The sequence below is a fragment of the Trichoplusia ni genome, chromosome 9 (assembly GCF_003590095.1).
Source record: "Trichoplusia ni isolate ovarian cell line Hi5 chromosome 9, tn1, whole genome shotgun sequence".
In the NCBI taxonomy this organism is placed as follows: Eukaryota; Metazoa; Arthropoda; class Insecta; order Lepidoptera; family Noctuidae; genus Trichoplusia; species Trichoplusia ni.
In genome coordinates, this window is record NC_039486.1 from 4192133 (window position 1) to 4219394 (window position 27262).

Genomic DNA, 27262 nt, shown 5'->3' on the forward strand with positions numbered 1-27262 from the left:
AGTTCTTAAACATGTTTGATAATACAAGACCGTGGTCTTTGATTTTTTTATAGATAAATATTTAAATTAAATAAAACACAAATTTCCCTACATAGGTAGATATCCTGTACCAAGGCCTGTCTACAATAAACTGTAGATATGTATAGAATAGGCATAGTATTTCTAACTTAGTAATTGCGTTGTATCGCGGTCTGTCTTAAATAATTCATTAGCAGAAGGTATGTAGTTAGTTAATTATAAATTTAATCACATTGGTCATGTCAGACTGTCTGCTGTCCATACGTAATAGGTAGGTACGATTAATGAATGTGGAGGCACCGAAACTAGACACAAACCCGATTGAAACCTTTGAAAATCAGTTTTTATTAAAGACCGTTTCCCGAATTTCATCCTTGTATCCATATCCATGTACACAAAATCACATAGGCTTAGAACAAATATTTGTAGATCACAAAAATACTTGTTCTTCGCGGGGATCGAACCGGCGCACAGCGACTCGTGGCGCAGGCGTTTGGCGTGGCCACCTATGCCACACTGTTCCCTTTTTCATTGCATTATGTACTTTGATATCGTGGGGTAGCATTTAAGTAGTATCGGTGAGCAGGTAAGTATATTTTACCACAAAATAAACGATGGTCCATGATACATTATCTGAACATCAGCTGAAGGATTCAGAAGATAGGTGGGGTGAAATAAAAATACCTGAAAGCAATACGATTATTTTGAGCCGTCATGTAAACCTAGCTTGAAATAATCAATGAATCCATCAATCTATTAGTCGCATCGTGATGGTTTATAGCCTAAAGCCTTCCTCGATGAAAGGTCTATTCAATACAATTTTTTTCAATTTGGACCAGTATTTCCTGAGATTAGCGTGTTCAAACAAACAAACAAATAAACAAACTCTTCAGCTTTATATATTAGTATAGATTGGTATAGATAAGTAAGTAGTAAGTCCTCTTAAGCTTAATGATGATAAGCAGTAAAAAAAATTTTAAGCCCTTCAGACACGTAAGTAAATAAAAAAAGACACATTTTTCCTTTCAACTGGAGGAGAGGAAGAAAAGGGTCTTGTGACATCACCAATAAGTTAGATTCTCTATAGGTAATTTGATCAATTTAAGTATCAGATAAAAAAGTAAAAAAAATAATACGAAGAATACCATCTACACTGTATGTCGTACATAAATCCCTATTAACAAATATTGTTGAAATTTATTCAAATTGAAAATATTTAAAAGTGTCAGAAAAGATACCTGTGGGTAAACCTATACAATATTTTGGCGTGACCGTATACAGAAACCAATGACCTTAGGTGTTAGCCGTTTCCGTTTTGGTAAGTTTATAAACTTCCTCAATCCTTGCAGACCCATATTCTGTACAAAGGACAAAAAGTTAAGAAATGCTCTGGTGTATATTAAAACTGAATCCCATGTAAAACAATTTAATGTCACTGAAAGTTATGTTCTACATCGTTAGGCACCTTATCATAAGCATGTAAAAAAATCAAAACAGATATTATTAGAATCGGCTCAGATACCAGGCACAGGTAAATTGATTTCATTCTGCCAGTGCCAGATAACAATAAAGTCTAAGGATAATGTACCACTTCCCACGACGGTTCATAAACATTTCGACATTTATAAATATTTTTAGCTGCGACATCTAGTGGTTTATATACAAACGAAACAAACGTGACATTTTCAACGTTGCAAATATTTGCAGAAAGATGGCGTGGAGTCGTCAACTCAAGGCCACCAATAGTGATGTTAACATCTAACATAAAATAATCACCAACACAAATAAATGTTGATCGTCAATTGTTCTTCTCTTGTCACGAAATCAAAAACTGATAAACTAGCAATGTTACCTATTTACAAAATTAAGAAGGACGAGATTAGATCATTTTTAATTTTCATTCGTGTCCTGGGACCATTCACTTACATTTCGGTCATATGCACAAAGCCAGCCAGAATCAAGACAAACATTCGTTCATCACACAATGCTTGTCCTACTGTCGACAAACACAAAAGTAAAGCTAATGTTTTTTTCGGTAAGACTTACTTTCCGGTATGCTTGTTTCGTCAGTCTTTGTTAGTTTAATTTAATTCGAAAAACACTAGTGAAGGTGACCCTTTGTCGTTAAATATGTCCATGCTTAGAGTTGGCTTCCTTTAATTGTTTATTATAGCTACAAAGGTGTGTTAATCTTGACAAAGACAAAATACAAAACAAAGGGAAAAAAATAAAAAAAATGTGTTTAAGTTTAAGAGGCCCATGTCCAACATATCACAGATTAAAAAAGTAAATATGTTGGTAAATGTGTATGTGTCGCATCACTAACGTTAAATAACACAAGCCCGCAAATACTTGTTGTGGAATTTATTTTTTATGCTGCGTAAATTGAATGTGAAATGTGTGTATAAACTATCCAAATGTTAATAAACACGTGAGAAAATGATAACATTTGGCGGTGGGAACAGTTCCACGACGTTAGAAGATACAGGTGCGATGCTGTGATTCTGTGAACTTTGTTTTTCCGCTTTCGTCTTGAGCTCAGTTTTTGTATCGAAATGTTATTTTTGTAGGGGAAGTGAGGAGTATCTGCGAGAGTGTGTGCAGTGATGGGTCCAGTGCGACTGTCCAGCCGGGGGGCTCCAACCAGAGGCCCCGGATGGACATAGCATGTGTACTCGATATAACCCAAACATCAAATCTAGCTCACAGAAAAAGAGCTTTGGAAGAAGTACGACTGGCATCTGAATTGGTCAATGCCAATTTACATCACATACATGTAAGTTACCTTTAAAAACTACCATAAACAACTTATTTTCTAAAAAATATGTCCTTGTTTACCTTAAGACAGAACATGTCCTTCAAACGGCACTTTCTTGTTGCCTAAGTTACTATTACAAAAATAAGAATGTTACTCATGGAAATTTTTATTCCCTTGAATTAAGTCCACTTCGAATTATAACAATTAATTTAGGTATTGAAGGTTGTAATGCATTGTTCTGTTAATCTGTTGATATGAGCTAAATTACTTGCACTATTATGAAATAAAAAGAATCGAAATTTTGATTTTTTAGAATGTTAGCAATTTGAAAGATTATATCTTATCTCTGGAATTTTTTAAAAGATAAAACATTATCTGTTTACACCATTTGTTTATAGGTAATTAAGTTTAAAATAATTAAAAACAATGGGCTTATTGAGTCTACCAGGTAAAATTAATCTCTCATTACTAAATTTAACTTTTTATAATTACTGTAACAATAAGGGTCTATATCATTTTCTAATTGGAATTATACTAATTACCCATTGCCATGACGACCTTGTGTATTAACCTTGGGAATATATGTATTTATGGTAGTCATGTACCTTGAATGAATTTTGTTCTTTCTGCATACTTTAATACTATAGTCGAAATTATCAACTAAAAGGCAAAAATTGATTAAAAGCTGCAAATTTTTAGAACTATTGAATGTGGTGCAAAAAACCCAAGTTCTCGAGACACAACAAAGTAGTTATATTCATGTAAAATAAAAACAGGCATTTGAACTTGTATCTAGAGTTTTTCCTTTGTATTGGTGGCATAGTTTTTTAATCCAAGCTGAATAAAAACTATTGCTTATGACATTATGACCTCTAAAAACCTATCTGACCTATAATACTTCTAAGAAATCTGTAGTACATATTAATATTGGTCCATGATTTTTTTCTGAAAACAGATTTTCTATAAATATACAGTAATACTTAGTAATAAAGGTATTTGCAAATAAATACAAATATTCAAAGGAAAAACAATAATTAAAATCATGTATCAAAATTGTTACTATCGGCTATACACCAGGCGATACCTATTATCGAAGTTTCATGTCCTATCTGCTTTCATACATTTTTCCATACATGTATTTAGGTGTAACACCTATTCTATTTCATTTTATACCAAAACTAAACTGTCCAATACCTTTTCCAGTTTGAAAAGTTAGACTTCGGTGAGACAAATGTGCTGGACACATTTTACAATGCTGACGTTGCTCTGGTGGACCTCAGTTTGCAGCTGCAACAGAGTTCGCTGCTGTACCACTTGGGGGTTCGGGAGAGCTTTGATATGAAGGAAAATGTTCTGCTATACAATGACGTTGATGCTGATTCTACGCTGAGACTTAAGGTATGAAATAATACTAACTAATATATAAAATTCTTGTGCGATGGTGTACATAATTGAACTTCTCCAAAACGGTTTGACGGTCTGTGAATGGGGCGTCTATTTTTCATAGGACATTCTTTTTTCTACAACTCATCATTATGGCAAAAATATATGTTTGCTGAGCCAGCTAGTAATATAATTTGTACAGTTTCAAATCTTTCTTTAAAATATTTGATGTGCTTTTATTAGTAAAAAAGACTGCTTTAGCCATATCTCAAGGTCTATCTTCATGCTACCATATCAGATAATTTGGGATGACAAGTTTTTAATTGCTCTGGTTAGTAACAAATTTTTAGGCTAAATTATTTTCATTATGATGATGGAAATAAAATTTTGACAGCCAAATAATTAGGTATGTTAATTGAACGGATGAAAGAAAATTTCATCTGTCTAGTCAGGTCATTAATTAACAACAATTTGTCTAGCTCACATTAATGATATTAGTTGCATATTTAAAAATGTTTGGCTTTAAAAAATAATACTTAACATTTAATTTTGCAGGAATCAAAATTAAATAAATTTTAATTGAATTTTAGGTATCTTGAGTATTAATACAAACTGATTTTGTTTTATTTTTTACATTTAACGTGAAATTTCTAATTTGTTTCATAAAAGTTTGATCAAGTTTGGCTTAGTAGTTTTTTTTCCGAAGTTAATTGTATGTTTTCGTTGTTAAAACAATACTATTATTCTGAATTCTTGATATGCATACGTAACATGTATTGTTATAAAACACACACAATAATTGACCCCCCTGAAAGTCTAGACTCAAATTAGTAAGAGGTCAATATTGTGATATCCAATATCATTGTTTTGACATCCAAATCAGACGGATTTGACTCTTCAATTTTGTCATGCGCTCATTTCTAAGAAATCAAACTTCAATATAATAACAATATATTTCTGAGAATATTTTTGTAGACATACTTTCTGATGAATTGCAAAAACTGCTAAGAGATTTGTGATAAGATTTGCAAGAAAAGAAATGAACATTCAAGAATTTAGTTTCCCTTAAATTAAACCGCGATAAAATCCGTAAAAAGTTTTACTTCAATGTCTAACATTCGCGTAAACCTAAGAAACCACGATATTGTACCACATAATTTATACATACATACAAATAATAATGTTTGTTAATACTAACACCCACTTATCTTAATTTCGACGTCATATCTTATTTGTCTCCGTTATCCCGTTCAAGACATTAAAGATGCAATCGTGTTAATACATACAAACAAAAGTTTATTCTCCCGTAATTACTAACAAGTGGTTCACGACTTCATGACTCATATTATCACCATACAGTTTGAAAACAGTACATGGAAGTAACTATCTGTGGTTTTCGGGCAGAGGAAAATTTATCTTAGTCTTTTGTTTACCGGTTTAAAATAAGAATGATGTGTTCTAAATATTCGTTAAAAAGATGCCATTAGACAGGTTAAAAAATATATTAGTAACTTAGAATGACAGTCAATTGGTTTCCGATCTGCTTTTCAATAAAATACTTTACCAATCAGAAAATAAGAATCATTTTCCCGTTATGGTTAGCTCATAGAGAAACACTATCTAGCCAGGAATTGGCTGCAATTTTTCTATTATTCAAATATCAAGGCGCTGTCAACTATGTCTTGTATATGCACTACTATAGCCATTATTCTCAATTTGACAAATTGTCCTGTTCATCTTCAATCATAGTAGAATGACAATTCAAACATCTCTATGCCTAATTCAATTTAGGAGGCGAGTTTTTCTCTGTATGCAGATTCAAATTTTGTTCATGTAATATTTTAATATTTGCAATTTGCTGAACTAAGTTTATTTCACATAGGTATATTAACAATAGTTCGTATGCAAACAATACTTTTATTTAATGTCTTCAGGGAAAATCTATTGTTGTAAATTTTATAAAACAATAATTTTCAACAATGTGTTCACATGATAGTCGTATGCCTCATACAAGGCTTTCAAAGTTTTTATACAATAGAATTCCAATGGTTTATTTTTTATATTTCCTTGAAATATTAAATCATCAGCCTAGCCCAACTATGTTCGCGTCGGCTTCCAGTCTAATCGATTGAATCTAGCTACCAACGTTTTACAGAATCCTACTGCCTATCTGACCTCCTCAATCCATCTACCTGGGCAACACGATACCCTTGACTTAGCTATTAAGATCTGACTATACCTACTAGACTGCTACCTGCTACCTGACTAGACCTATCTGACTATTATGATAATTAAATATATCATTCCATCCCGAAATAATAAAAATGTACATTATGTTGTAAGCTTTTTTAAAACACATATAAAATTGTAATAAAACTTCAGTATACTTTTAGCGATGCCCTTAAGGTGAAACAAAAACACAATAACAGCTATATCCTTGCCAGACACAGCTAGTGTATTATTAATACATTTGTCTATACTAGAATCAACATTCAAATACGTATAGATATGCATCGTCGCGTCTAAGATTTTGCGTAGGAGGCAAAATTCCATACACAAGATAACGCGAACACAACACCATTTATTTATATTTATCTATTGTTTATAATAGATTATGATTGATGTTTGTAACATGATAATGATAAATATACTATATTTTGGTTGCAATTAAGGGTTTTCTTATCTTATAGTAAAAGATGAATTATAAAAATTTATTTTATTATCATGTAGCATCAATTTTTATCAGCTTAAATGTTTAGTAAAAGTGTAAATGTAAACTTGAAGATTAAGCCCTTACTGGACTTTACAAGAACTGGAGTTTTTTGCTCATATAGTTCGTTAAAATAAACATGAATGTAGCAAAGACATTCCTATAAAATTGTTAGAAATTATCCATTCATATCCTCATAAATACCACTGTATAAATGTATTAAAATATTGGTTAATCCGATAATAACAGGCATGCGCGATCTTATCTGTAAATGTAATTATAATCTCAAAAGAATTCATTGATATGATATAAAAACATTTCCTGAAACAAATCTTGTTGAACAACTGTTGATACCAGTTAACTTTTGATTTCAAACACCTATAATTATAAAAAAGTACTAAAAATCAATGCACATAAAAAGCAACCATCGTAATGCAAAATGTATAATAAAACTCGTTTTCAAACCTTCGGGCAATTCTAAACTTGGACTACAGAATAATAAAAGCATACAATTAATTTATTGAATGAATGACTCATGTACTTGAATGAAACACTTGGTTTTTCCTTCTACCAGTTATCACTACCCAACTTCCTGTTCGTTTCGTACAAGCTGACTGATGTCGGTACTTGTGTGACGACGAATCCTGCAGCGACCAAGTTCAAGGGCGACGATTCTGCGGACCCTAAACTCCATTTGACCTTGAGACTCAAGAATATATTGCAAGATGTTGAAGTACAAACGAAGTGAGTATGGAATGTGTAGGATAGTTTAATATTTTCTAAAAAAATGCTGTTTTTATGAATTTAATGTAGCTTATTTGAGATTTATCCCAGACATAATAGAAAAGCCTCACAAAAATAATGTAATACATAATACAATTGTACCCATTGTACCCTAACATTGTATGTATTAAGAATCACTGCTGTAATTCCATGGTGTACAATAAAGAATATTCTAATCTAATCTAATCTAATAATAATATTTTAGTACAAAATAATATGAATGGATAAAATGCCATTATTGATTGGCGTGAATCCCAATCTAGAAATAACAGGCTCTAAACTTAAAGCTGTTAATTAACAAGCCAAAAATGTATTCCTTACACATAAAACTTCGAGAAAATCTATTACATTATGCAACTTTTACAACCTTTAGTATAACAAAAGTAAGATAAACATAAAATTCAAAGTTCGTCAATTTACATTTTTACATTAATTTCAGAGCCCATCTCCAAGAGAAATTCCTATCGGACCTCCGTAAAGCCAGAGAGACATACTCTGGGCAGGAGCTTGCCAACATGCTACACGCAATGCGACGGCGTCTCGACGACCCAGCTGTTCTCTCCGGAGACACGATCCTCAACATGCTAATATCCTACCGTGAAATACAAGACTATGACGCTATAGTGCAGGTCGTTGATGATCTGAAGACCATTATGAATAGGAAGAACTATGTCAATATGCCTATCATTAGGTTTTTGTATGCGTTTGCTATGAATAGGTAAGTTGAATTTCTGGACTCAAAAATGTGTTTACTTGCGCGACTGTACGCCATTTCTGAACTAAACTTATACATTTATAAGAACTTTTGCTTGACATGGAACGAAACAAATTTCTCAAAGGAACCGATAAAGAAAAAAAAATGTTTGTAATCTAGTCAAAGGAACGTAGTACCTTTTTGTTTTACTAACTAGGATATAATGTTAATACATGTACAAGGCCGGCATGTATTCATTGATTTAAAGTTTTTAGTCTGACCATACAAAGGATTTTAAAACTTGATACCAATTAACGTTTTATGAATCTAATAATAGTAATTTCCTTTTAAATTGGAGACAGCAGCCAGCATCTTAATTACGCGAAGAAACATCTGCCAGTGTTGGTCTTTTTTGTTTTTGGAAGGTGTTTTAATTGGACTAAAAATATATCTTGTTCGGATTCATTTTAGCTATCTGTACTTTAAGTAACCCTTAATTGTGGTGTATTTACAACGTGTTTCGATGAATTACAGTCTGTATTTTAAACAACTCCTTTGTGTATGCTTTCGTTTTCCCATAAATTCAATAAGCTCGTGACATTTTTGTACATGGCTTATCGAGAAACGGCTTTTATTAGAAAGTTTCTGAGTGTGTGGAGGTCGCAAGCAAGAATCATTTAATAATGCGAGCAATTTTAAATAAATTAATAAATTTCTGTGTTTTAAGGCGGAATAAAGAAGGTGACAGAGAGAATGCTCTCAAAGTATGCGTCAAGGCGTTGGAGAAGAAAGAGAATCGATTCCCTGATATGCTGTGCCTATGCGGGCGTATATACAAGGACAAGTTCGTTGAATCTCAACACTCGGACAAGGAAAGCTTGGACAATGCTATTCATTGGTAAGAGGCTAACAAGTAAATAAAAATAATTCTTTATTTCTGTAGATATAGGTATAGTAAATGTAGGTACATAGAGTTGAACGGTATAAATTAGCGCCATATAAAAATGTTTAAAATAGGGTACGTTTAGGGATCATGTACCTCCGTCTGTTTCAAGCCGTGTCTTATTAATGATGCTGATTTTACACAGTTGAAATGTTCATTATCAGCCCATATTTGTCCACCGCTGGACATAGGCCTCCCCAAACGGTGTGAATTGAAATGTTCACAGATGATGCGATTCTATTGCTATGACAAAAAATACCAAAAAGTTAAACAAAATTAATATTCAAGTGGTTCCAACATATCAAATATATATGATTTTTACCGTATATTTGGATAATGGTGCAGAACCCTTCTTTCGAGAGTCTGGCTCCACCGTTTTTTAGAGATGTCGTGTCTCATGGTCATATTGATATTTGATAACTACCCAATTGATTTTAAATGGAGTACTGGTCATATGAGTCATGGCGAACCAACTCACATGATGACCTTTTCTAACATATCTTAAATTATATTGAAACCTAGTGCATAAAAAAATTAAGAGTAGTCATTAGCATGGAGACATCACAAATAATATTGACAGAACTGGGTATTAATGCTTGCAAGTTCTGCACTTTAAATAAAATCCCATTTAATACTTAGTCTGAATAACAATTTTCGTTTGTGTACTAGGCGTTACTTGCTTAAAAAGAAATCCAATTTCAAAAATTGTTTTGTCGAAAACTTGATTATGCATTTTTATATACTTTTAATTTAGATTATTTTATCAAATATTTCAGGTACAGACAGGGTTTTGAAGTGCAACCAAACGAATACGCGGGAATTAATTTAGCAACACTTTTAGTAATAGCTGGTAATGACTTTAAGAATTCTCAAGAATTACAACATATTGGTAAGTTGTTCGTTTTAGCATTATCATTGATTTGTAGTTTATTAAGCACACCTGTCGAACTAGTTTTAAGCAAATAGAGGCAATCAAAATATTTTATTTTTCCTTATGCTTTGACATTCAAAATGTCATTAGTCACCACAAAAAAAATATTTATTCATTAAATCATTGATTTAAAAATACCCTACCTACATGACTTAATGGTCTGTTTTCTGTTACAAACACCATTGTTAAAATAATTAGGTACTAAAACTCAGCTTACCCACAATCTGTTATAAACCACATTCCTCTTAATGTGGTCAATAAACTACAGTTTAAAATATAAAACATTTAAAATACCTAGTTTTACAACCCATTACATCGAATCAACTATTAACTTTATATTGTTTTTATTTGTTTCTGGCTTTGGGCCAGGCCGACTGATGTCTAATGAATTAATAATTTTATGTACTCATATATCATGAATATTTTGACATAATAAATCGTAGATAATCGACGCTGTATCTAAGCTTTCGTGTTTGGCTCTGCGACAAGTTTCAAACAATAGAAACACATACGTAATAATATGGCTGCGTTTTGTCTGCACTACTATAATAAAGCTAAACATTCCTTTCGATTGAACCTAAAATTAGAAGTCGGTTTTCCTCTTACATGTTTGTTTTCAACCCTATTTTTATACGTATATTTTTTCAAAGTATTTCTGGCAGCCCCAGGAGATAGCGAAACCAATATGACTTTTGTACGAAATTGTCCACTGTTAGCAATAAATAGGGAAGATAAATGGTACATAAACCTTCGTCTTGCAATGGGTGACTTATCTATGTATATACATATAAAGGTGAAGAGTTTGTTTGAACGCGCTAATATCAGGAACTACTGGTTCAAATTGAAAAAATATTTCTGTTTTGAATAGACTTTTCATCGAGGAAGGTTTTAGGCTATATACCACCACGCTGAAACTAATAGGAGCGAAGATACAATGGAAAATATTCATCTTCGAGGAATTCCATTAAAAAATCCTAACTTATATCTTCTATTAATCTTCTCGATCTTATAATAATGCATATCGAACTGTTTCAACATGATACCTTGACTATATAACCTTTTTATTGAATCCTCCAACATTTTTTTTTCCAGGTATGGTATTAAATCATTTAATAGGTAAGAAAGGCAGTCTATCCTCACTCAAAGACTACTGGGACGTAGCCACCTTCTTCGAGATATCAGTACTGGCCCAAGACTACGTGAAAGCGATACAGGCAGCAGAATGTATGTTCAAACTCAAACCACCGAATTGGTACCTGAAATCCACTATTGGAAATATTGAATTAATTGATAGGTGAGATAAGTTCTATGTTTTAACAATATCATCAATATGGTTAATATTAAATTTATAAATACGTGGCGCTTAACCGTCGCATTAGGTGATGCCTTCCTGTAATGATAGTTTTAAGTTGATAAATAAATAAATCATTGACTGGCAGATCACAGTAATAAATGAATGCCTATGAAATATTTTTGTCATGGTATTGAGACAGTTGTTTTAGATAGTTCACTTTTTTCATTGTCGTTCTTGGCCGCGACTAAAAATCTTTAAAAAGAGTAATCTTAAAAGTAGTTATGTGTGTGTTACCAACATTTGTTTCTTTATTAGTTTGTTTTATAAGCCAAAAAACTTGCTGACTATAGATATTGTCTTGATGACGTCATTAAGTCGACCTTTGTGTAAATAAACTTTTTGTAAGTTAAACAGCACCTTTTGTAAGTTAAATGATGCTTAATGTTGAACAATATTCACAGTTTTTACTTTATACCAGTAAAATAACAACAGTGTATAATTATTTTAATCCCAATCATTGAAATCAAAAGGACAAAATTATAAATGAGAAGATTGTTTTCCAGGTTTAGGAAGAGTGAGGAGACATCACCAGAACAACAAGTTTTTTCTTTCTGGATGGAGTACTTCGTAGAGGCAACTAAGAGCGAGTGTGAAAATATTATTAGATTTCCTGTAAGTTTACCATGTACTATATTTTCAGTATGTTAACGTCAGTTGTTAGCGTCAGATATTTGATTTTTATTGTTATCAAAGTTGTATTGGATGCTGTATAGCTTCAAGTTCTGTTTCTTGTTTGCTTTTTTTAAAGTAATAAGTAAGACTACACGGATACCTGAGTGGTATACGTCCAACTAAGGACCCGTGGGGGTTTTCTCAAACATTCAAGTTACATGCAAAAAGACACCCAACCCCATGTCAAGTATTCGTGGATCACACAAACGCTTGTCTTACGTAAGGATCGAACTCACGACACATCGTGCCCAGTGGGTTGTGACCTCCTCGGCTTGCAGTCTTTATTTTGAACTTCGCTTGCTTTGGAAAAGATACTGAGAACCTACCTACTAGCTAAAACTATTGATTGATTTTCATTTCTTAGTCCGTATTCTAACTTATAATGTTGCACTTCTAATCTCAATTACAAACCAAGAGAGTACTAAATCTAAATAATACTAAACTACAAATTATCTTCCAGGTGTTAATCTTAGAAACAACAAAGGTATATATGCCGTCGTACGTGAACGTCAATATGGGTGCTGAACAGAAGTCCGTGGAGATTCTCAACTTATGTCTCGACTCTATGCGCGGCGAGTGCCGGCAGGTGCATCGATGGCTGTTCACTTCTGATATGATTAGGAGTTATAGGTAAGAAATAAAGAATAGATATGGTCATTTTTGTAAAGTAAACAAAATGTTAAACCTTTTTTCTGGCAAAACATTCAGACAACGCCATGCTCTAGTCTGAGCACTTATGTAGCTTTGATAGTTACAATATGTATTTTGCTGCTTCTTTCTGGCCACAATGCTTTGTGGTCGTATAATATAATAGTCACCATAATATAAAATTCGTGTAATTTTGCTATAGTTTATGATTTTGCATCATCATCTCTGTGCAAACAACAGCAATAACTATAATTTTGTTAAATTTACCTTTCTTAGGACTTCAACATACCAAGGGTTAATGTTACTATCTTAGCATTCGCGCGTTGGTTACCAACATTCTTAAATTTAAACAAGACTAAATCTTCCTGGAATACTATACTGAGTACCCCATACATATACTGACTACTAATCTACACTCTGTCTTTTCTTCCACAGTCTATACAAACGTGACGAGCGCTGTCTATTCTTATACGTGAGCGAGAATTCCGATGACTTCCAAATCTTCCTACCATCGCAAGCTTGCCGCCAGAGACTACACGACCTGCTTGGTGAATTAACAGCTGATCACGAGAAAGTTACTGACTTAGATACCAGTGTTATGCAGGATCAGGTTAAGGTATGATGATGTTTTATATTATAATGAATTTGTCTCATTTGTGAATACACGGTGTAAATCAATAGGTCATCATAGGCATTATTGTTGGTATATGTGGTGAGCATGATGTGTTTTTCCGTGTCTGGGTGCTATATGTATGCTTTGAGAAGTCTACAGGGTCACAGGTTAAGTCGACCTGGAACCATAAAGGATTCGTAGAAACCACTATAAATTATAAACTCATTTGATTTTGAAACACCACACATACACCTCACAATATAATGGGGAGATTAAATTTTTTATGCAGGTTTTGATGTGACGTGCTTTCTTAATTATATAATTATATCGTGAGGAAACTGGGATTCAAAATATTGTAATCTGTAATCGCCAACCCAGTTAGCTATCGCCCGATATACTGGAAGAGGCCTGTGTTTAGTAGGGTGACGAATATAGGCTAATATCTGGTTTGTTCTAAAATGAAACTTATTAGCGAAGTTGTTTTCGTTTAAATTGTATTAATCCTTTTCGAAATAACGAACGTTAAGAAATTGTTTAACGTACATTAGAAAAGTCGGGGCTGGTCAGTATTATACAGAATGATATGTGTGTATGTCGCAGTTCGAGTACGAGCTGGACGACAACAACAAGCGCGTGGTGCTGGGCAAGGGCACGTACGGCGTGGTGTTCGCGGCGCGCGACCTCAGCACGCAGGTGCGCATCGCCGTCAAGGAGATCCCCGAGCGCAACCTCGGCGACGTGCAGCCGCTGCACGAGGAGATCCTGCTGCACTCGCAGCTCCGGCATCGGAACATCGTGCAGGTACACGCATACACGGATTATTCTATACAGCTGTATTAGGCAGAATTGCGAGAAATATTCAATCCGTATTTTTTTTAATCACATGTTTAAAAAGTAAGTTTGGTTGGTAGGGGCTAAAAACATCACTTGCTACTTAAAAACGTACTGTAAAGTGACTCGTTTATTAGTCCAATAAAGCAGAAAAAAACCTGCACTCAAGCTGGTTTCACAGATATGTTTAAATATGCAAATAAAATCACATTTCAGGAAACAATTTATTGTAACTTCACGATTGTGCAATATCCGACAAAATATTAAACAAAAAGAGCATTATGCTTTCATAATGCGATTTGGAATAAAGTTAGTCATAAATAAAAAAATTAAAAAAATCTGCTAACTCCCTGTCTTATTTCAGTACTTAGGTTCGATATCAGAGGACAACTACTTCAAGATCTTCATGGAGCAAGTACCTGGAGGATCTCTTTCCGCACTGTTGAGGTCCAAGTGGGGACCGCTAAAGGAAAACGAGGCTACCATCGCGTATTATACAAAGCAGATCTTGGAAGGTACATTTTGTGGATATGTTTTGTTTGTTCGTATAATAAGATAAATAAAAACTCCGGTCTGTATCGTGTAGACCGTTAAACCGTTTTAAAAAAATCCCCAAGTGGCAATAGGGTGAGTAAAATAGTGATGGCATTGCAGCGATTGCGGAAACTAAGTCGGCGGCAAAATGCCGAACGTTGCGGATCCACATTAATCTAATATATAAAATTCTCGTGTCACGGTCTAAAAGAACTTTTGAAATAGGGGTATGAAAAATTATTGGGTTTAGATTTGGACAACATCTATTTCATACCCCAATTTTTTATCCCCATTTGTATGGTATAAAAATCAAACTCCACCTTTCACAAATTCCCAAATAATTTATAACCCCTGTTGTTCCAGGTCTAAAATACCTGCACGACCAAAAGATCGTGCACCGCGATATAAAAGGCGACAACGTGCTAGTGAACACGTACAGCGGCGTCGTGAAGATCTCTGACTTCGGCACGTCCAAGCGCCTGGCCGGGCTCTGCCCCTCCACTGAGACCTTCGCGGGCACGCTGCAGTACATGGCGCCGGAGGTCATCGACAAGGGCCAGCGGGGATACGGGGCGCCCGTATGTTACATACACTTGTTATTAAATATGTACTCAGACTTCTACCGAAACGTTCGCGTCTAGTGTGGATAAGCTCTGCGTAGTCGGGATACACATGAGTCTCGTCTAGTATTTGTACATTGTAGTGTTTCTGTGTAGCGGGAATACTAGAAAGTCTAGTTTGTGTAGAGGAGATGGGGGAACGGTATCATCCCACCGTGTTTCAAACCAGTGTTTCAAGCGTTGTCAAATTGTGATATTGCTATAAGTCCGTTTGGGATGAAACCCGAGTATGATACCCAACGGACTCGCAGCGTTTTCCCCTTTCTTGTGGCTTTTATGAGACTCATCAATATAATTGGATGGTTACATGATGAACCCTGCCTCTTCGGCAGTCAGTGCAATCGAAACTCCTCAGCTGTTGACATTACTTTTTTCCTCTCAAAACTTTGATTTGATTTCATCATCATTGTTTTCATATAACATTGACGATTGTTAACGTGTTTATTCGTTTAATATTTCAGGCCGACATCTGGTCGCTGGGATGCACAGTGGTAGAAATGGCAACAGGAAACCCACCATTTATAGAATTAGGATCACCTCAGGCAGCTCTTTTTAAGGTAAATATTGAGGAGGTATTAACCTCAATTTTTTTTCCAACTGTACTATATAATATGTATTTGTATTTTGTGTGTAGGTAGGATACTACAAGATGCATCCAGAGATCCCGAGCGAGCTCTCGACTAAGGCAAAGAGTTTCATACTGCGGTGTTTCATCCCCGAACCGGAACAGCGAGCCACCGCCGCTGAACTATTGGAGGATCCCTTCCTTTGCGAGTAAATACTTATTTTGAATTCATATGTGAAGTTAGGAAGAGAGAAAGTGTGAGGAAATCTTTTTATGAGAGTGTGCATTACTTAATAAAGCAAGAGCATAAGAAAAGCAACAAAATGAGCGACTTGTTCGACTTTTACTGTAGACTTAGAATCTATAAATAGCCTAATAGTGAACTGTCTGAATCCCGACAGAATACAGCAAGATTCAGACTAACTACTTAAAAAAAAAGTGTTGTGTATAGGAATATAACAAAAATACGTATGGTTTCTATAATGTATGTTCTATTTAGCTTTAAATAATAAAAAGGTGTAGTTAGTATAACTATATTATTTACTTATTGCAAGCGTGAAGCGATTCGTGCGCTCCGCTCAATCGTCGCCGTGCAAGTGAGTAGGAGAGTTCTAGGCATTATTGTTAAGCCTCGTTTAGACGATGCGAGAATTATGGTACCAGTTGCAATACACTGCCGAGCCGTATAGCTCTAATGTCACAAGTTATAGTTTACAGTCGGCAATGTATAGCTACTCGCTAGATATTACTCGCTCCGTCTAAATGAGCCTTTTACTACCCTCTTTTTATTATGTTGGAACCCGCTACAGTATTTACTCCTTTCCTTTTGTAATGAAAGTATGATACTATTGTTTAGTTATAGCTAGTTTTTGTTCGTACGTGACGTTTATTCTCTGAGTTTTTATTTGCAAATTCGTAGTTTTCTATGTTGATAACCAATGAGATATAGCCGATATTTTATATTGCAACCCATTTTATTATATCCTTAGTTAGCAATTCTGTTCGATTTAACATTTTTACCTTTAATCTCCGCTTTCAGCAACCGTATTAAGTAATTACCGTAGAATAATTAATTAGTCCAGATTTAACTCTGTACTTTTACCATATACCAAACTATCCACTCACAACTCACACCTGAATACATTTTTTGTACTGTATTAACAGAAAAAAGAAGCCTTCAAGTCGATTAGGCAGTAACATGGACTTTAGCAGGAGTATATCAGTTCCAGCTGACAAAGCTCGCCCAGTGACGGCGCAGAAGAAAATCTCCGAGCCTTGTATAGCCAACAATCTACCTAGTTCTCCGGAAATCGAGTGAGTTAAGAATATATACAACAAGCATATGTAAAAGTTGCTTTAGAGTTTGCAACGCATGGTAAATAAATGCTCTAGATTGTTGAAACATAATATAATCTTTTATAATGTTTGTTGCTGTTGAACTGGTAAAAGAGTTTTTATTTTGGACTTTTTAATGTAGATCTTTCAAGTTGTTCTTATTATTTGCCTATCACAATTATTGTGTGTATGTACTAGTACTGAGCCCATTTTGCAAATTGAGGAAACTCTTATACTCTAAATCAATATTCTTCTTACATTTTGATTAGACCTTCAATTCGAACCCAAAAATGTTTGTGTCTAAAAAACACCTTTTAAGTACATAATGTTCATTTATAACATAAATGTTCTCGTTAAATCATGTCAGTCAGCTGCAACAAACATTTTAAACGCATGCCCTTAATTCCAAATAAAAAAATGTTTGAGACCAGTTTTCTTCCTACATGTTTTACGTTGTGTGATGTTTACATGTCATACATAATCTGGTGAGAGGGAGCTTATGTATTGGGCAAGGATACATGCTAATTTAACAATTATGTTAAATGTTGTATTGAGTTTTACATGAATTGAATTGGCATACATAATCTCACACTCGTACATTATCGTTGCATCAAGTTAACTGTCGTGATATGGAGTTTAATTTGTTAACAAGTTTTCTAAAAGCTAAGGAGATGGAATCCTTTTCAGATTTTGCGTCATTCTTGAAAATAAGTTTTTAATATTCATTCCTTTGTAAGGATTTATATACATGAGAATATAAGTAGAAAAAGTTCTAGTGAGTATTACGAAATTTTAGATTAAGATTCCCTATTTCATGAATACTCAGCACAGTCAGTAGTATATAAAAAAAAATCCAAATCTACAATAGCTTTCCTCCAAAAAACGCCAACAAAACTCCATACCACGACAAAAAATCCAACAAAAAGAAATACAAGTGTTCTAGTAATAATATCACAATTACAAGCACACTGTTAAAAAAAAACTAGGTAATAATAATAACATGTAGACCACACGACCGTGTTAACACATGTTCTTAACACGATGTCGACTGCTTGGCACATAAGCGTGTATTTTTTCCCGCCGTCAAGGGTGAAAACGATCCGGTCTAATCCTACAATCACTAGGACGGCTTCGTCGATGCTCTCACCGATACTGATATATCCACCGGACTTGTCCAGTAGCAGGTAACAGTCACATTTTTATAATGGCACCTTTTAACTGAAGTTTATTCCAAATTAAAAAAAAAAAAACAATCAATCTTTATTATCAGGAAGCTTAGTACTGGTTGAGTAAAAATTAGTTTAGTTTTCACCTTTGCAAAGAAGCAAAGTTGGCTCCAAATTCAAATTAAATTAAAAATAAATAAGTTTAATCTTGTAGTTTCAGTATAGTTCTTATATTTGATGTTCTTTTTTGTTAGTATCAGGCAGCTTAGTACTGGCTGGTTTAAAGAGTAGTTTAGATTTCGTCTTTGTGAAAAACAAAGTTGTTTCCCAAATTCAAATAAATTAAAAAGAAATCGGTTTTGTAGCAATAGATATTTGAATGTGCACGACCTAAGTATAGTTCTTTATTGCACACTAGTATAAATAGCATGAGACAAAGACATCTTATATAGTCTTCTTAATGTTTTACAAAGGGCACGTAAATAATTACTAATGAAAAACTAGAAATGTTGTGAAATTAGTAAATATTAATTAAATATGAGATGTTTGTCATAGTTTACCTGTTCTTTGTAACACAAGTAACGATCACCACAACTAGAAACTGAATTAGTCTTCAAAAATTGCATTAAATTTTCGAAATCGAAATCACTAAATGCATTATAAATTTATAAGTAGTGAGCACGAAGCTTGTTTGGTTATGAATTAGTTATTCTACGTTTAGTATTCATTTTTAAGTTAGTTAAGATGTTCACAATCGATTTGTAAACGCTGAAGAAGACAACTATTTGTTTTCTTACAAATTATTAATTTATTTATTTATCAATATTCTTTTAAAAACAGTCAGTCAGCAAATATCTTTTTAACTAGAAAATAATTGTAATATAATAGAGAGTTCTCTTAAATGAAAACCTGTTAGTTTACATAAAATAAACATGTTTTGGATCCCAAACTTTTAGATTATGTATTCACATGCATATGTTTGCGTTATTATTTTGCCTTCATGCCTTTTTGCTCATCTCAAAGTCTTATGTTTCAGCGTTTATCAATCAGACCATTCAATCAATAAATCCGTGGTTTTTGAAATCAATCTTAACAATCAGTCATTCGTGTAAATGCTCAATCATTCAGTACTAACGCTTATTCAGTGAGATAATGTCTTTTACTTACATTTTTATGTACAGAACGGCCGGCGTAACTTGACACGTTTTAATTGAGCTACAAGATAGTCTGAATGAGGTATATGTAGGTCAGTTAAAAAAGTGGGTAGCAATCCAATGACAAAAAACAATGACTTAAAATTTTCGGGAGTGATCTTTCCTTGACTGATTCATTAACTATATGTTCACGTATAGTTAATGAATCTAATATATCTTGTGAACGTTCTCGTATGTACAAAAAAAGTCCGAAAGAGACGGCGATATCTTGTATCTCTCTTAAGACTTGCCTAGTGAAACCGGCTGCATTGATCTGGTGATGTATTTCAAGTATACGATTTATAATGGTTATATTTTAGTACTTTACCTAATACGCCGTCGACGGATGAAATGGAAGGCAGTGATACCCTCCTCAATCGAAGAAGTTCATCGGGAGGCTTGCTGTCGCCAGAAGTAAGTATATTTTGTGCATTTATATAAACATTAAAACTATTTTAAACGTTTTATTGTATCAGTTTAGAGATTTTTGCTGTTGACGAAGAGAGAATCCTCATAGTCGAAAATAAATGATAAGTGATTAGACAAAAAATATTTTATTGGAATGTTTGCGATTCCACTCTGCATTTGTTTTAATGTCCAAAAGATAAATATCCCCTGCAAAAATCTCTCATAAAATACGTTTAAAATAGTTTATCAAAAATCACACTGTAATATAGTTACCAAATATTTTCAAGTGCCAGTCCCTAAGTTTGATTCCTCGTTTTAGATCACACTGTACACTATCTTTTGAATTGCTTGACGTATTTAGTTATGACCGGACGTATATGAAATTTAAAAATGGTGACAGAATAATAAAATTGTACCTTGTCTTTATCTCACGTTTCAAAGCTATATGGAAAAAGAGAGATTTGAAAAAAAAAAATTTATTCTTCTTCCTTAAGGTGATCTGTAAGTTCGAGAAGTCAGATTGGAACTCTCAATTTAAAATTAATGAAACCTGTTTACTACACACTGTGTACAGTAATGTACCTTTGTTTTCTCTATATGTGTCTTATCTCAGCTAAAGTAAGCTATAAATTTCAGACTTTTACATAACGTCAAACAATTCAACATTATTGTTATAGTTTAACATGTAACTGTCTCATTAGTAAGTGTCTCATTCCATGTTAGGTGGACATGCCAAACGTACCGCGTTGTTCGATAGACGGTCCGGAACATGACGGCTTTTACTTACTCAAGAAGGACTCACAGAGACGGCTAACACTATCCCGTGTGTTAGAGCAGGACAGCGAGATGATCTGTTCTAAGTGGATGCTGAGTGTTCATCAAGACTTCGGAACTACTGTACTCACTATGGTAAGATAAAACTTCCTGGAAATTAAGAAATGAATCAATTTATCGATATAAATCTTGTAGTAATCGTAGAACAAAATTTAAAGGGGAAAACTATGGACTTAAATGAGTTTTTTTTCTTTATTTCATAGATAAAAAATTATTTAGTTAACCTTCTTTGATTATGTACTGGCTTCCCTTCAAGCTTCAGAAAGTTGGACCCTTTTTAATATTTGATAAGGAACCTGGTTATGACCAGTATCGTATAAAAAATCTAGTTCAAAAAACAAATAAACCTAACTTATACGAACTTCAAAACTTGCATGCTTTAGTGATCATATAGCTGAACCATATTTGTAACTTGTCCTGTCACTAACTTTTTCATTACTCATACTTAACTAAAAATACACACCCTGTATACCCATCAACCCATTTTTGTTCCAGAACCATCTAGAAACTCTCCGTTGTGCTTTAAAGGACTACATAATGGATCAAGACAAGAGCGTTATAGAGCAAGCTATAACTAGTCTGAAGGAAGAATTGGACTTTGATTCGAATGCCATAAATGAGTTACATTCAGCCATATACATGTTCCAAGAGGCTGTGAACGCGGTACTTAGGATGCACAGCATAAAACCTCATTGGATGTTCGCTTTGGATAATTTAGTGAGGAATGCTGTTCAGGCTGCTATCACTGTTCTATCTCCAGGTAATTTCAGTTTAATAATACAGATATTTGTGTACGATTTCGTCTAAGGTTTTAATATACGGCAATCGATCTTATTGCTTCGATATAAAGAAGCTGTTTGTAATAAAGTACGTTTTAATTCTATGACGTGTGATAAATAAGCAACGAAACTTGAATAAAATAAGGATCCATTTTAAGTTAAAACTTTACAAGTAAACTATGGGTCGAAAATAACCGCCTTATTTCATTATTTTATATCCTACTTTTGTGGACATATTGTATCATGATTATGTTAATTTAACCACTCCCTTAAACGACTGCTAAAACACAGTGGTTTCGGCAGTCATATCCGGCAGTGAGCTTACTAAACTGCTTTGACGACCTCCGTGGTCGAGTGGCGTACGCACCGGTTTCAAGGTGTCGCTAGCTCTGAGGTCCCGGGTTCGATCCCCGGTCGGGTCAATGTAAAAATTAACGTTTCTACATTGTCTCGGGTCTGCGTGTTTGTGGTACCTTCGTTGTATCTGAATTCCATAACACAAGTGCTTCAGCAACTTACTTTGGGTTCAGAACAATGTATGTGATGTTGTCCGCATTTATTTATTTATTATTTTATTTATTTAAAAACATACAAATTGTTCCAAATATTCCACTTCTTATGCCTCTTCCTACTCTTCCTCCACGTATGGAATCAATCCCTCTCGTGATCTACAACTGCCCAGTCACTAAATGACAAATCTTCAAACTCTGCTAATACCAAATCCTCACTTCCAGAGCTGGGTGCCAACCTAGCGGGTCAGGACGGACGCAGAGGCGGCGCAGCCCCCGCGGCCGACATCACGCCCTCCGCGCTCTCCTCAGCCAACTCCGCCAGAGAAACACACGCCTTGCACGCATTGAGACATGAAAATCAAAAGTAAGTACTGAATATCATGTAAATTGGTCTAGTTTCAGATAGAATGGATCATGTCGTTAAGGTTGAGCGATAAAATTGACTTTCAATAAGTGCTTCTTTGTAGTCTAGGTTGAATAATCTAATGTAAATCGGTCAGTATATCGGTCACCGGTGACCGATTTTAAATTTTCTTTCGTTAGCGGGACGTTTTACTTGATTATGTATTGACGAAAATGTCTTTAGGTTTTTATATCACATCGATCGGTCACTGGTGACCGACGACGTAAAAATCAGTTACATACCTTTTTGTCATGTAATTTAATTATATTTATTTCCTTTACCCACAGCAAACAGTTGTTTTTAAAGTATAACCTCTACTATAATCGGTGGATAACCAACTTAAATTAATCTTTCTTATATTAAATCTTAAATTATACTTTCTTCCAGATTACATCAGGAGTTGTTAGAGAGCTATCAACAGTACCAGAGTCTACTGCGGCAGATGTTGGAGGAACAGAAGACTCATACAATGATCCTTAGAGAACTAGTCGATAAGAAGTCTCGGTAAGTTTTTGTTTGCTGAAAGACTTATTTATTTAAGAGAAATTATTTCTGCCCATTAAGACGAGTACTTTTGATACGATACCTATCATGCCATCAAAATGATAGAATTAATCAATGAATACGTAATTCTTTAAAATCTTTTTAATCTTTAAATCTTTTACTCTACATGTTACTATTTATTAGAGCTGGTTTGCTTTTTCCCCTAATTCCTTCAATATAAAACAAATTAACCCTTATACCTTATATCCTTGACTACGTTTTTAGTCGTCTTACAAAAGCAGCCCAGTTCATGTATCCGACGTAAAACACCCCTAGGCGCGATTATTATTTTTTTATCATCAATTAAGACAATAAGTACGAAGAAAAATTAAACAAGAGAAATCTGAAAATACTCTTAAAAATGATAAAAACGCCGCCGCCCGCGCCCCTCACCATTGTTACAAGGCTCGGACCGCGCTCGCAACAGAGCTGTGTTTCTAAAAAACTACGAATTGCATCATAATATTGAATAAAAATTGCATTTTAAATTTATTCAAATCTCATAAATACCTATTTTTTTATCATGAACGTGTTCTAGTCATTGGATACATGAACTGGGCTGCTTTTGTAAGACGACTAAAAAATCACGGTGTATAAATAAAATTCCAGTGTCACGATGTTAGTTACCGTACTCCTCCATCATCATTTTATATGCATATTCAGTAGGTCTGAGAATCGGCTACTATCTATTTTTCATAACTCCAAGCGATAAGGGTTGTCCACCCTTAATATTTTGTCTCCATTGTGATCTACGACGATTAGGCGGTACGTAGATCGCCGGGACAGCTAGTTTTTATATAGAACATAAAAACTAAATATTTGTTTTCATTTCAGTACCAGCACTCCAGAAGTGGTAGTAAGCGAGTGTCCGGCAAGTAGCTCAGCCGAGACCAGTGACGTCATTGATAGTGAAACAGATCTAGAAGAGGCATCGAAGCTTCGAGAATGGGTAACGGCCCGAGGTTTACCGATACATGTTGGCACTGTACTGTTAGAGCAACGCTACGCGCTGGCAGATCTACTGCAACACGCGCAGAGGGAGGACATATCTAGGCTTAATCTTAAGTAAGTACTGAACTATTACTCTCAACAATGATAACAGCTTATAGGATACACACAATAGTTCGAAACAGAATAAAGTTTTATTTTATAATAGGTCATGTAAGAAGGTACGTATTATAACTAGATGGGGCTACTAGTAGCACTTTTATTATTTAGTTACAAACTATAGTTATATTAAAATAAGAACGGCCTACAAATAGCTGGTGGTAGGAGCAAGCCTATCGAAAAGTGAATGAATACTCGTTAAGTGAAATATTCTTATAGGTTACCATGTCAATTTGGTGCATGTTACTAAAGCAAAGAATAAGACTGAATAATTATATAAATAAAGGATTTGTGTTAAGATACCATAGATATTAAACTAAAAAACTTGAAATATCGACCCATTATTAAGTAAAGTTTATTATTCATGAAAGTCACTTATTTTTCTGATAAACATCTATTAAAACTGATGACAACAAAAATACCCCTTCCTCCTTATTAATACATCAACTTAACTTGCATTTCAATTTCCTCCACAGAGGAGGCATCGAACTCCGACTATGGCGAGCGATACAAGAACACCGCCTTCACAACAGTCCCAACCACTTACGTCGAACAAGTAGTACAGAAACAGACATGGACACAAACTCCATCGTCGTAGTAGAGTGCCAGCGATGTAAAACAACCAGAAGAACATTATCCAACAACTCTTCGTGCTCTAACAACCCAACTATAGTCATCAGAGATCAGCAAGTGAACGGAGATGAGAGCGTAGCTGAGTACTTGGAGAACGGCGTCGTCAACCTTTGACTACTGCGCGGATGGTGCACTCTGCAGTAGAGGTCTATCAAACGACCAGTGACAGTCGGTAACATGTTCAAACTATTTCAACACCGATATTAGACTTAAATTCGTTGTAATAAAGCTGCAAATGATTTGCGGTTGATTGAATTTTAAGTAGTTAAACCGCGATTAGACTCAACGCTGTCTTAATAAGCTAATATTTTTTGTAGCTACATTTAATGATGTTTAATATTTTGGTAAGCTTTGGTCAAGTTGTGTGCATTGTTTGAGTGTCTGAGCGTCTACCAATACGACTTTAACTAGTATTATAGTTGTGGAAACGTGACAGCGCAAGAAACGGCGTAGAGCGCCATCTCTGTCCCACACACTCAATATTACTTGAAGACGTGATGGTAAGCCGTAATCGGACTTCTAATACGTATTTTAATAACACAGTAACGCACTTGGTTAGTAATGTAATTCGTAATAATTAGTAGTGTTACTTACGCTTAGCTAAAATGAAAGTATTTTTTGAACATAGTTGCTCAATACTGTATTAACAGACTTGGCTTAAACTGGTCGTTCTTGGTTGTGTCGTTAAAGTGATAAGCAATTTTTCGAGACAATATTGTTTATATTTTGATAGATTGAAAAAGAATATGGTGATACCGCAAAACGAACCTATTTTAGTGATTTGGATGTAACAATTAAACAATAACGAACTTTATGCCCATATACTTTGAAGCCATTTCAGAAAGTCCGGTGAAGCTGTTAAACCCTGTACTCAGATTGATAGCATAGGTCTGATAAAAACTATCAAAATACAATTGTACTTATGGTTATTGACCAGTGTTTCGAGCAAAAACAAACAATTCAGCTAAAATTGCTACACAATTATCGACCGTATTAATTAAGGGAATACCAGAATTATGTGCATACATAAAATCGTTTTGTGGTAAAACCAATTTTTGGTATTTAGTGTTCATTTGAATGAAGGGAATGAGTGAATGAATACGTCACAAATATATCTGACGGTCATAAAACACACGTGTGCTATAGATATAACAAAATTTAATACACAAATAGGAATTCAAAATTCCATAAGATAGTTTGTTGAAATTGCTATTGCTGTTAATATAATAACGAAAACCGCTTGAGGCCTTGAGTGTATCATCCGAATAATTATGTAAATATAGATATATTTATTAATGTTACTAGTCTTTTGTAAATATATATTTTTTGTTATTAAGCATAATATTAGGCAGAAACGCAGATTTTTTTTTAAAAGATTGTTGCACAAAGATCAGAATGGTGCTACAGTGTTGTGATGGTAAAATAAGTGCCTTGTTAATGCTTGGTTTGTGTTGCCACAAATAAAAATTAAACACATTTGTCATATTTTTTGAATGTTGACTGATTCGAACGAAAGTTAAACTAAAAATGTAGCGCCTTTTGCGTTGGTTATTTTCAATCACAAATAAAACGTAATATTTATTCTCATCCATTAAGTATATACCACTTTAAAACAAAATCTGTCAATTACAGTAAACGCGAATCCAAACAACGTAACACTTTACAAATCACATAAAAGCAATGTTATTTTTACAATAATAATTAGAACGTAAACAAAATATTAATTAATTTAAGTATCTCACGTATAACAGTCACATTCGATCATGCATTAACTATTTATAAATGCCCCACAAAATCTTATATACACAATAATTAAGAAGCTATATTCTTTTGAGTGCCATTACATACATATTTAATAGCGTACTATATTTTCATAAGATAATATTTACTGTTATTAACTAAAGATTTTATTAAAACGTAAATATATTTCGTGATCTGATCGTGAAAGGCTTAATCAATAATTAATTAATAATATAGCTAGTATTACTAAGATATTGAATCGATTATCTAACCTAAAAACAAACTTAGTGTTTTTAGATATTCAACCAAATATTTGCCTGTATGTTGTGTACGTAACAAATGATACAGCGTGTATAACGACTGCCTTACGACGTCACACCACCATATTGTTAAAAATGGGGTATTTGACTAAAAAAAACTAAGAAGTCCGTCAGATAGGTTTCCATCGGTTTTATCACATCAATGAAAAGCTATGAAGATAAAAAAGCACTTAAAATGATGAAATGTATGGTAGTGGTGGCTAGTGGCATCACTTGCTAGTTAAAAGCGTAA

General features: G+C 34.0%; 1 protein-coding gene across 5 annotated transcripts; it reads left to right on the top strand.

Annotated features, from left to right (window-relative positions):
- Positions 1 to 2315: 2315 nt before the first annotated feature.
- LOC113497144 (mitogen-activated protein kinase kinase kinase 15) lies at positions 2316 to 27200 on the top strand. Of its 5 annotated transcripts, none has more exons than XM_026876538.1 (25): positions 2316 to 2506; positions 2589 to 2794; positions 3980 to 4174; positions 7444 to 7613; positions 8092 to 8370; positions 9074 to 9244; positions 10066 to 10178; positions 11313 to 11514; positions 12066 to 12186; positions 12707 to 12876; positions 13330 to 13510; positions 14108 to 14308; positions 14703 to 14853; positions 15236 to 15450; positions 15954 to 16049; positions 16127 to 16266; positions 17222 to 17371; positions 18481 to 18576; positions 20072 to 20165; positions 20883 to 21068; positions 21489 to 21753; positions 22507 to 22648; positions 23075 to 23191; positions 24065 to 24295; positions 24814 to 27200. In XM_026876538.1, exons 1-25 carry the CDS (start codon positions 2458 to 2460, stop codon positions 25082 to 25084), a joined length of 4212 nt encoding a protein of 1403 aa, XP_026732339.1. In that variant the 5' UTR covers positions 2316 to 2457; the 3' UTR covers positions 25085 to 27200. The 5 variants fall into 5 exon arrangements, with proteins under 5 accessions (XP_026732339.1, XP_026732340.1, XP_026732343.1 ...); XM_026876539.1 differs by having other exon boundaries at positions 12078 to 12186; XM_026876542.1 differs by lacking the exon at positions 20883 to 21068.
- The last annotated feature ends 62 nt before the right edge of the window (positions 27201 to 27262 follow it).